The sequence below is a fragment of the Lathyrus oleraceus genome, chromosome 4, assembly GCF_024323335.1.
Source record: "Lathyrus oleraceus cultivar Zhongwan6 chromosome 4, CAAS_Psat_ZW6_1.0, whole genome shotgun sequence".
NCBI classification, from domain to species: domain Eukaryota; kingdom Viridiplantae; phylum Streptophyta; class Magnoliopsida; order Fabales; family Fabaceae; genus Lathyrus; species Lathyrus oleraceus.
The window spans coordinates 147,213,163-147,225,161 of NC_066582.1; the positions used below are offsets into that span (position 1 = coordinate 147,213,163).

Genomic DNA, 11,999 nt, shown 5'->3' on the forward strand with positions numbered 1-11,999 from the left:
CATCACCTTCGCCTTGTCAGTCCTTGTGTATGTCTTCTTTAAGATTTCTCACACTTGCTTTGACGATTCGCAATCACCAATTTTCTCAAAGTTGTCACCATTCACACATTGATAGATAAAAAACAACGCCTTGAAATACAACATAAACTAAAAATAAAAAATAACTACCTCAAACCGATTAGTCAAAACATATACCAATTACAACCTTGGAAAAAAAAACAATTTAGCAAATATATAATCAATTACAACTTCAAAAATTTTCTTTCTTAAAAGATTTGATATGATCTAAAAAAAATTATTTGTTCAATATTTTATTTTTAAAATGGTCTACAAACAGTTTTGGACAATGAGTTCCATTTTCTACCTCAACTATTCATTCAAAACTATTTGTGCTATGCAATGACCATGAAGATTAAAGTTGTGATAACTCAGCTACTATGACCCAGTTGTTTTCTACCTGAATGTGCATCATGCACTCTTAGTTAGAAATTATGATATAATACATCACTCTATCCCAAAACCTATAGTTCATAACTAATTAATATCCTTGCCTAAAAAAAAAACTTCCCCTATATAGTACATTACTCGATCTCAAAACCTATAGTTAACAATTACACACTAACTTATCAAAGCATACACATAATTTACACACTATTTGTTTTGACATTCATTTGGAAAATATAAATCAACTTAAGAGAGGCTTCTCTGCATCATACTCACTCTCTAAGCAATCCTCTTTCCCTTTGGCCCAAAGCACAAAGTAGAGTCCAGTGAACATGAGGAACATCCCTGCTATGCTGCAATGCAAGTCAAACCTTTTTTTAGTACCGAAACCGACACATGTGATTACGTTATTACACGTATCAGTGTCGATGTGTGGTCTCTAGTGTTAAAAAATAATAGTTTGGAATGATATGAAGGTACCTTCCAATATTAACAGTACTATCTTGTAAAGTAACAATAGAGAAAATGACAGAGCAAACAGTGCCAACAGGACTGAACATGGATACCAAAACTGGTCCTCTCTTCTCAAGAGCCCAAGCACTGGTGCTTAAGCATATTCCAGTTACTGCACCTGACTGTGAATTTTCAATTCAGCCATCATTTTATACCAAACTACCAATGTACTAGTAATTCACTAATTCACAATATTAGTACAAAATTGAAATTACCAGAACAGAATAGGCAATCATGTCACCAACACTAACTAATGGCCACCCAGTTTTGATTTCATGATATTCAATTAATTGAGTTGCCGTTGTAATCACACCCCCCAAAAATGATGTTATCGCACACAATGTCATAGGTGCGGGGAATTCTCCTAAAGTAAATGCCTGCAACATACACAAGTTTTTGTAAAAAAAACTTAATTTTGAACAAATTGTCCGTTTGTTCGGTCTTCAAATGCACTCTGCCTGAGGGAGAGTGCATTTGAGGACCGAATTGAATGAAACTTTACCTGTAAGACAACTGTACTTGAGAGAAGGAGGATTGAAACCAAGAGATATAGGCAACCAATAATCTTGTCTCTGTCAAACATTACAAGTGATGGTGGTGGAATAGTTAACTTTTCCATTGATATAGGAGTTGAGATACTTTGCATTAAGCTCATTGTGAGTGCTCCTAAGACACAAAGCAATGTGCCAATTATTTTTACTCTACTAAATGTGCACTTTAAGTTTACTTTTTCCAACCTGCATTGCATTAATATAGATGTAAAACTTAGTTACAAAGTTACAAATTAGTCGTGCGAAAATAGAGTGTTACCGAAAAATCCATGCGATGATGAAGATAAACCCCGGGGCAAGGTTTGGCATGGCTGTTCCCATTGCTGCTGAGGTTAGGTTGATTCCTTTAAGGAATAAAGACTGGAACAAAGTTACACTGCATAAGATCATCAATAACAATGATCAAATTAACAACATAGATTCTAGTGTTCTTCTAGTTACATAAATGTAATGTGTTCTTTCAAATAATACCACCATTTCATTTAAGATAAACCGGGGTGGCAAACGGCCCCCCAAAAATCGGAACAATACAGGACAAATTGAGAGGACAGACTTAAAATCTTTATCTGATCTTAAAAAAACTGGATGGGACGGACGGGGCCTTACACCCTTAAAAGTTATTGTTCGCAGGGTCTTACACCCTACACCCTTAAAATTATTATTCGCAAAAGTTTATAAAAAAACTCCATAAAAACATAGAGACAAAATCGACATCAGGTGGATCGGCCTATTTTGCCACCCTTAAGATCAGCCTGTTTTGCCACCCTTAATATTAGCACAAAATATGGTGGTTAAGGATAATTTAGTGTTAACCAAGCCAAGAATGTGATTATCTTGTGAGAGATTCTAGGGACCAAAGATTTCCCTAAAATCCATGATAATGAATCCGCCCTCAAATAAAAAATCTAAAATTAGTCTCTTGTGATCTTCTTCAAGATTTGCATTAGGTATGCAACTCAAAATCTTTTCTTCAAACCCCATTTTTCTTTTAACAAAAATGAATTAATAAAAAAAGATCAAAAGTGAAAACAAAATTCAAAGGCCAAGAACATTAAACTAAAAACACATAATAGTAATAAGATTTTCTTACCCTCCAAGAGCAAGAAGAATAAACTTTGAAAACAACTTGAAACTAATTTTCTTAGGCCATTTACTCCTGCAATAGAAACAAACATACCCAAATAAAAATCATCATCAAAGCTCAAAACTTTCCCATAACCCATCTCAAAAAAATAAAAAATAGTACCTTTCATAATAAAGAACAAAGGGAAGGAGAAGAATAAATGTAGCAAAGGCAGTGAAAATGACAATGGTATAAGATTGAAGACCCAAAGACATAAGATAACTCATGAGCATAGCATTTCCAGCATAAAAAAATTGTACAGCAATTAACCCTCCAATTATAATCACATCTTCAATCATCCCTGAATCCACCATTTTCTTTCTTCCAAATTCACAAGAGAGGATATATATTTTGCCCTATCCTCTCTCTACATTCTCTTATGCTTCTTTTATATCTCAAACTCCACTTCTCTAAGAAAAATCTTATATATTAATAATTATTATATCGATGCATGAAGCATGATAATGATGATAACCGCTATTGAAGATGAGACGTGTGCGAAAACAAAGTTACAAGAAGTGAACTGTCATTAATGTTTCTATCTAAATAGTCTTTCCAACCGCTTTGAGGAAAATCTATAATTTGTTTTTTTTTGTTTATTCAGAATCTCATATACATGCTACAATCTCTTACCAAACCATGGTTTTTTGATTCAAGTTGTTTACTAATTCTTAGAACATGTCTATAAATAGTGGGAATTAGTTAGCCATAAATTTGTATTTACAATATCTAAATCTAGATATTATTCCTTGAAAATAGAGAGAAAGATTATCTATCCTATTTTCTCTTTCTTTTTCACTTTTTAATAAATTTAATTATTTTCTGTTTTGTTAAACTATTTTCTGTTCATTTCGTAAACTGATTCTCCAAAATTTTATTATTAAAGTTACTGATTTCGAAAGAAAGGTATTAGGACCTATTTACCGGTGAATTTGATAAACAAAATAAGTTTATCAATTTCAAAAATATTTTAGAATATATTTGTATGAGTTATAGTTTTTGAATTTATTATTGAAATTGAATAGGAGTGTTTGATAAATAATGATTTAAACTTGAGTGATTGAAATTGAAATGTAAAGATTTATAGGCAAAATGATATAAAATAACTTGAATACCGGAATAATTTGAATATACGAATAATTTGAATGTAAATTGCATGAAATTCATAAATGAGAAATGTATATCTTAAAATCTCTTAGCTCGTTTCTCAACATGCATATATTTTGAATTTGTAGAATTTTTAGTATAATTGCAGATCCCAACAACATAAACAAACGTCTATTTATATATTAGTCTAAAAATAACTACACACAACGGTCATCTCATATAACTGTTATTTTTAACAGATTTTCACGTACTTCTGAATAACTATCTGATTTTATCTATGTATGATTCATTCGACTGATGAAAATAATCACCTTAAATATTAAAAATTTCATTAAATCCATACTTCATAACTTTCTCTTGCTCTTTAACTAGCATTTGATTGAAAAATATTAAGTCATTCTTCGACAAACTAAAGTCTTCAATTTAACCTATATTCCTAATCGACCACGTTCGACTTTACAATTTACCGTGATATTTTTTTTTTTTGTCTTGATTACCATTAACATGTATCTTGAAAATTCAGGATAGAAGTATGAGACGTTCAATACACGTAATTATTAAATTGAGATAAAAAAAATGTATTTATGCCCATGAATCAATTCCATATTTAGCTAGGTTAGGCATTCGAGGTTACTATCTCAACTCAACTATCGGTATTAATACACCGTCAAATGTGACATGTGATAGGTGGTGGAAATAGATTAAAAAAAAACTAGGTTAGGCCAAATATATATCTTTAAGTCAAAGCTTTTGTAGAATCATTAAGTTGAGGCTTTTATTAGAAACTAGAGAAAGATTACATCCTATATTTCTATAAGTGTACTTTTATCTCTACAAAATTAAAATATATTCAATTTATTTTTTTAAATATAATTTCTTTTATCTTTTACACAAGTTTTTCAAAAAAAAGTTTTAAAATTTACTTGCAGTGTATTCGTTGATAAATTTAATTTTTTATAAATAAGCCGCGAATTTTCAAAAATATTTTAAAAATAAGTTTATTTACGAAAACATAGATTTATCACCAATCATATACAGGTTATTTGATAAATAATTTGGAACACTTATTTATTCAATAAATAATTTTATGACAAAAATTTGAATTTATCTACAAATAAGTCACGGATAAACTTTAGAAAAAAATCCAAAAAAATTGTGTATGGGTGAAAAAGTTCTATATTTAAAAAGGATATAAATTTGACATTTTTTAGATTTTGTAGGGATAAAGTTACAATTGTAGAAGTATGGATATCATCTTCAAAGTAAATTAATATCTAAGATATGTAATTGTTAATTAATTTTATTTATTTATTTATTAAATTTAAAATAAAAAAATGATTATAAATAATATTAAAATTATAGAGTTTTTGATTGTATATATTACTAAATAGATAAATATAGATAAATAGATAAATACGTTAAAACTGAAGGTGAGAAAAATACAAGAAAGGGGATTGAATTGTGTTGGCTTTTATATTTTTTTTATCCTCTTAAGTTAGATTCTAAACACATGGTTATAGAATCTAATTTAGTCAGAGGTAAGTCGCGAATATAATATGCAAGAAAGAAGAATAACACACAGAGTAATCTTTGTTCTTCTAACAACTTGAGAGTAATTCAGTCCCCTTGTACTTACAAGAGAATTTTACTATAATCACATTGTTTACCTTGAAAATTGGTAAACAACTGTTGATCTTTCAAATTTCTAAATTTGGTTACTCACAAGATCGATCAGATTGATCCTAGGACATGTGTTATCTGTTTTTAAAGTGAATTCTAGAAACTATGAACACTTCGACAGTGCCTGTGGAATTGATGATTAAAACTTAGACAGTAGAAAACTAATATGAACTAAAGAGAAAAACTGTAAAAAGAACGTGATGATAACCAAGTAGCAAAGGCAAATGTTCGAAACAAAGAAGTATTAAGGTTGTTTGAACTAACGAAGTAAAAAGACTGTTTGAAATAAAGAGGTAATAAGATGTATTTCTGGAAAAGTGAAGGTAAATTGTATTACTTCAAAAGAACTAACAATGGTGTAAACAAACGTACATTTCTTAATTTACGGTTCCTCTTCACAAGGGTACTTGGTAAATTTTATAGACTCTGTACACACTTTGACACACACTTGATCCTAACACTAAGACCCTTTATTTCTACTCAATTGAAATTACTGTTTCTAACAGCCCTTCAATCACGTCGAGACACATGGCATTTTGCATGGATGCAACTATCCATTATGCCCCACGTGTACCTTCAGCAGTTTCAGATAAGAGCAAAGTTCCCTCATTTATTTGAATGTTGAATCTCCAATCGAAAACCGTCTTCAACCATTTGAAGAAATATTTCTAAGTCTTAACTGCACGCTGGTCCTTATTACCCAGGGACTTTCGACTAGGTCTCTTTAATATCATATTCGGTCGAAACATCTCTTCATGGTCGAAACATCTCTACATAGGATTTCCCTTTTGGTAATTCTACAGTGGACGTTGAAATTATGAGCTAACAAATTGCCCCCCAAAAATGTTATTTTCGACATATGAGAAAAAAGGACATTTTTTGAGAACACGCTTCGACGCCTCAAACAACTTTGACATTGTGTCAAGTGTTCCAATGTTGCAAAAAAATTCAGTTTCTACAGCTGTCTGGTGACATCAAAATCATCATTACCTTTTTCCTAACCACGTATCTTCAGTCCACAACCGAATCTTTTCACTCATCATGTTTCTTAGATTCTAGGAAATCATGGGTTCAAACATTAATTAACATCTTTCCATCACATTGCCCAAGGAAGACACGTATCCCATTAACTTGTCAATCATTAATGTTGATTTGAAGTGTTTCCTCTTCCAAGCACGCCTATAAAACTCACAAACTTACCCATTTCACACTTTACGCTTTCTGAACTTCCAAACGCTCTAGCTATTTCTCTTCAAACAATCTTCAACCACAAAACCCAGATTTCTCTCTTTCAATCTCCAACAAAAATGGCAACTTCAAGCAAAGCTCCTAAAGAAGTAAGCGTAGCTCTCAAGACCACATCTACTAAAACAAAAGCTCCCAAGAAGATCTCAGAGCTTCCTCCTTTCACTATATTGTCTGCTCCAATAACGGTGGGTAACCAGCAATACATACCAGAACCCAAAATGGAGGAACAACGCATAATCTGTGCTTCTCAGGTACTTATTCTTGTTTCTGTTTCTGGAAAAAATCATGCATTATTTGGGCCTCTAACTGATTTAGACATTGATTCTAGCAACCTTAGAGAGTATTTTCCCTTTTATCACAAATGCAAGCCTATAGGGCAAGCAAAAAACCCTAGGACTGGAATAACCACCACTGAAAACCCTAAGGCTAGTGAAACCATAGATTTAAGGTTTATGAACAATGGATTCAGAGTTTTCCGCGCTACCCCCGCATTCAAAGACCCTACTGATTATTTAGATTGGTTAAAGAAAGTAGAGAAAGCTAAATCCCATAACTGGAAACACACAGGCATTTATGACCTAATCATGTTGTCGAAGATAGAGTTAGAGTATAGCATCTATATGTTGGTTTCTTCATTGTACTTTTGGGATAGTACACACTACACTTTTCACCTTCCATGTGGCATGGGCACACCAACGCTCTTCGACTTAGCCGCTATCACAGGGCTAAAACCCATTGGACATACCTACGATCCTGAAATCGATTTTGCAGACACCATAGCCTTTTCGACCTCTCGAGCAGCATATTCGACTCACATCGCCCATTATCATGACAAAGATACTGACACCGTCTCCGACATGGAGCACATAGCTTTCTTGGCCCTGTGGTTGTCTCACTCTGTCTTCTGCTCAAAGTCTTTGCAAGTTGCCAAGAAATATCTCCCCTTGGCGAATCAACTACATGCCGGATATGATATTTGTCTAAGTGAGATGATATTGGCAAGTTTATATGAGTCATTGAGTGATGGAGTCACTCAATTGAAGAATTTAGGTAAAAAAGGGAATCTTCTCCTCTCTGTCCCTTTTTGGCTATTGCAACTCTGGCTTAATGCCACCTTCGAGGCTAGTCTACCGAACAAAGGTCTCATTGATGAAGAAGCTGAGGAGGTTAAAGACTGAAGGATCGAAGGCATTCGACTGGCTCAGATGACTCCCAGTGACAAAGGACAAGCTCTACAACCAACTTTCATGGACTACATAATGATGTTCACCAAGCACCATGTTTTCACTTCGAGCATGGCCCCATTTTCTTCCAGAAAGTATGGTCCAAAATGGTTTACCAGGACTTTCCCATCTCCATCCAAGAAACAAGAGACAAAATCTTTACTGATTTGGGAAGCCTTCTTGACCCCCAGGATCCTAACGATTTAATCCTTCAAAGGTTCAGGTGACTTTGATCACCTATTGTCGCAACGCGAAAAACAACCGGCGGGAAAAAGCAAACAAACAGAGCCGCCACCGTGCGTTATTTATCCCAAAGGAGGGAAAGGAAACGCTCGAAATAAACCTGGAAAGGAAATGGTCTTACGACCAGAGATTGCAAGGATCGGGAGTCGGTTACGCAAGGGGAAGGTATTAGCACCCCCTCACGTCCGTCATACTCGACGGATCTAATTAATTTAGCTAATTAATTTGTATTGCATGCTATTCTACTTCACATAATAATAATTCATTCTAAGTAACAGTAGAGAACATAGCCATTGCATAAAATAAAAGCTTTAATAAAATTGACATAATGTAATACACGAAGGGAAAACAATGAAATGAAAAGGGAAAAAAATATAAATGCGAACATGAATTCAAATAACATTAATGAAAAATCTAACCTAAAACTAAATAACTAAGGAAAAAAATAACTAAATTCCATCTATCTTCGGATCTCTGGCCGGAGGAGCAAAAGAGTTAACATGATGCCGTAACATACGTAACTGACTTGCCGTGCTGCTCATGTGTTCTAGGACTGCAAGTCTCAAGCTGTGGAAATCTTCCCTGAGGGCGTTTTGTTCTGACATCAAAGCTTCAATGACGGTTTTAACATCTGTTCCTGGCATATGATGTCGGAGATCAGGCATAGCTGATTCTTCGGTCAGGACAGGCTGAGGAGGAGGATCAATATCATAGTAGCCGGATGGAGTCTGAGGGTCAGATTCAGCAAGAGAGATATGGTCAACATAGTGCTCATAGTCATCACAAATCTCATAATCCTGGATGGATTCAGTGGATCCAGCAGGAGTTGGGGTTTCATTCAGGTTATAGAGCCAGTTCCTTTGGTTATGAACACTAGTTCTAGGATCGGGCATGGTGAATAGGCAGAGAACCTGGTTACCAATAATAAGCTCGAACTCATCAGACCCTATGTTTGCTATAAACATAGTGTTGAAGAGGAAAGGTATACTCAGAGTAGTAATGCCACAAAAAGGGTTCAGGTCAAGCATAGGCTGACGTAATCCAATAGCATTACCTATCATAGTTATCAGGCCACCTATTCTAATGGGTGCTCGCTCATCCTGGATAAGGTGGTCCAAATTAGCTAACATAAAAGTAGCACCGTTTACTGGACGGTTCTGGGAAGCACAAAATATGATGAAGAGTTCATCACGTGAAACTGAAGTACTATTTGGCTTCTTCCCAAATAAAGTGTGGGTCAGGATCTTATGGAAATAGCGAAAAGCCGGGTTATGTATGTTTCCAGAGAGAAACTCATGTTCTTCGGGCTCATCATTTCCAGTCAGCTTACCCCAAAAGTGTTCCAGCTCTCTATATTCAAAAAGTTCTTCCTGGCTTATAGTGAATGTATCAAAGGAGGTAGGAAAACCCAAAAGGTTGGTGAAGTCTCTAATATTAAATTGGTACTCCATATTGAACATTCTGAACTGGATAAAACCTCTGGTAATTCCTTTTCCATGGCTAGGTAGATAGATTAATGAACTAAGGAATTCTAGTGTGAGTCTCCGGTAGGTGGTGAAATGTCTCAGGATAGGGGAGGTCTCCCATCCTATCTGATTCAGTAAAAACAGGACACTCTGTCTCAGTCCAAGGGCAGTCATAGCCCAATCATCAGCATATAAACTAGGTAGCATCTCTCTAGTGGCTAGTTCTTCAAACCTTCGTTTCTGAGCCATTCCTCTGAACTTGATACCCATACGGTCAAAATGTCCCATCTGGTTAGTGTTAACTAGAGAAAAGAAAACATGAGTTTAAGTCAGGATTTGGCCAAATGCCGAAAGAAGAAAAGAATTATTATTATTATATGGATATATTTTTTTTTTCTTTTTTGAATAAATCAATAATGAATACTAAATAGAAATTAAAAGAATAATTAAGAGAAAAATAGAGAAATGATAATAATAATAGAATAATAAAATAACAGAGTAATTTGTGGGTTGTCTCCCACTAAGCGCTTTGTTTAAATGTCGCAAGCTCGACAAAGAAACTGTTAAATATAGTCTATGAGTCCTGGGGGCGTTTCGTCTAAGTGTAGAATTTGCGAATCTTCGTTGGTTTCTGCATAGTGATAATGTTTCAGACGTTGCCCGTTTACGGTGAACGGTTCTGTAGATTGTCCTTTTATTTCTACCGCTCCACTGGGAAAGATTTTAGTGATATGGAAAGGTCCTGACCATCTGGATCGTAGTTTTCCCGGGAATAATTTTAGTCTGGAGTTAAATAAAAGTACTGCGTCGCCTTGCTTGAAGATTTTCCTTGATATACGCTTGTCATGCCATTGTTTTGTTCTTTCTTTATAGATTTTGGCATTTTCATAGGCGTCTCTTCTGAGTTCCTCTAATTCGTTTATGTCAAGGATTCTCTTTTCACCGGCGGCTTTGTAATTCAGATTTAAATTTCTAATAGCCCAATAGGCTTTATGTTCTAATTCTACCGGGAGGTGACAGGATTTTCCATAAATGAGCTTAAATGGGGTCGTCCCTATGGGAGTTTTATAAGCAGTTCGGTATGCCCATAAAGCTTCTGGTAGTTTCAATGACCAATCTTTCCTTGAAGTGGCGACCGTTTTCTCTAGTATTTGCTTGATTTCTCTGTTAGATACTTCCACTTGTCCACTGGTTTGAGGGTGGTAAGGTGTTGCTATCCTATGTCTCACTCCATATTTAAGTAGTAGTTTTTCGAGTACCTTGGATATAAAGTGCGATCCACCATCACTGACTACTATCCTTGGGATGCCAAATCTCGGAAATATTATATTTTTAAAGAGTCTAGTTACTACTCGGGTGTCATTAGTTGGAGAAGCTATAGCTTCGATCCACTTTGATACGTAGTCAACCGCCACGAGTATGTATTTGTTACCGAAGGAGGATGGAAATGGTCCCATGAAGTCTATCCCCCACACGTCAAAAATCTCTACTTCCAAAATACCTTTTTGTGGCATCTCGTCACGTCTAGATATGTTTCCCGTGCGTTGACATCTGTCACACTCCTTAATAGCCGCATGTACGTCCTTCCATATAGTTGGCCAATAAAAGCCAGCTTGTAGGATTTTAGAGCAGGTCTTGGATGTACTTGTGTGTCCACCATAAGGCGCAGAGTGACAGTGTTGGATTATGTTTTCTACCTCTTCTTCGGGTATACATCGACGGAAAATACCATCGGGGCCTCTTTTGAAAAGTAAGGGATCATCCCAGTAATAGTGTTTTATGTCGTGGAAGAATCTTTTCTTCTGCTGGTAAGATAAAGTAGGTGGAACTATTCCGGCAGCTAAATAATTGACTAGATCAGCGTACCATGGTATGACAGATATAGCTAAGGTGGTTTCTACTTGCATGTCGGAGTTGTTCTCTTCCAAAGTAGCTATGAGTTTGTCATACGAGAAATCATCATTAATGGATGTTCTTTCTGGTTCAAGGTTCTCAAGTCTAGAGAGGTGGTCTGCTACTACGTTTTCAGTTCCTTTCTTGTCCTTGATTTCTAAGTCGAATTCTTGTAGTAACAAGATCCATCTTAGGAGTCTAGGTTTAGCATCCTTTTTTGTTAGAAGGTACCTGATAGCAGCGTGATCAGTGTAAACTATTATTTTGGCTCCTACCAAGTAAGAACGAAATTTATCTAGCGCAAATACTACTGCTAGGAGTTCTTTCTCGGTTGTGGCATAATTCATCTGTGCTTCATCCAGGGTTCTGCTAGCGTAATATATAACATGAAGCTTTTTATCCTTTCTTTGTCCTAAAACAGCACCTACAGCATAATCGCTGGCATCGCACATTATTTCGAAAGGTTCATTCCAGTCTGGTGTCTGCATAATGGGTGCGGAGATCAATG

At 35.1% G+C, this 11,999-nt stretch overlaps 1 protein-coding gene across 1 annotated transcript; it reads right to left on the reverse strand.

Annotated features, from left to right (window-relative positions):
• Positions 1-418: 418 nt before the first annotated feature.
• On the reverse strand, positions 419-3,102 carry LOC127074185 (WAT1-related protein At5g47470). Its single transcript, XM_051015480.1, has 7 exons — positions 2,755-3,102; positions 2,599-2,664; positions 1,768-1,884; positions 1,460-1,694; positions 1,173-1,334; positions 925-1,079; positions 419-797 (listed from the first exon to the last, which is right to left on the reverse strand). Exons 1-7 carry the CDS (start codon positions 2,943-2,945, stop codon positions 686-688), a joined length of 1,038 nt encoding a protein of 345 aa, XP_050871437.1. The 5' UTR covers positions 2,946-3,102; the 3' UTR covers positions 419-685.
• Between the last annotated feature and the right edge of the window lie 8,897 nt (positions 3,103-11,999).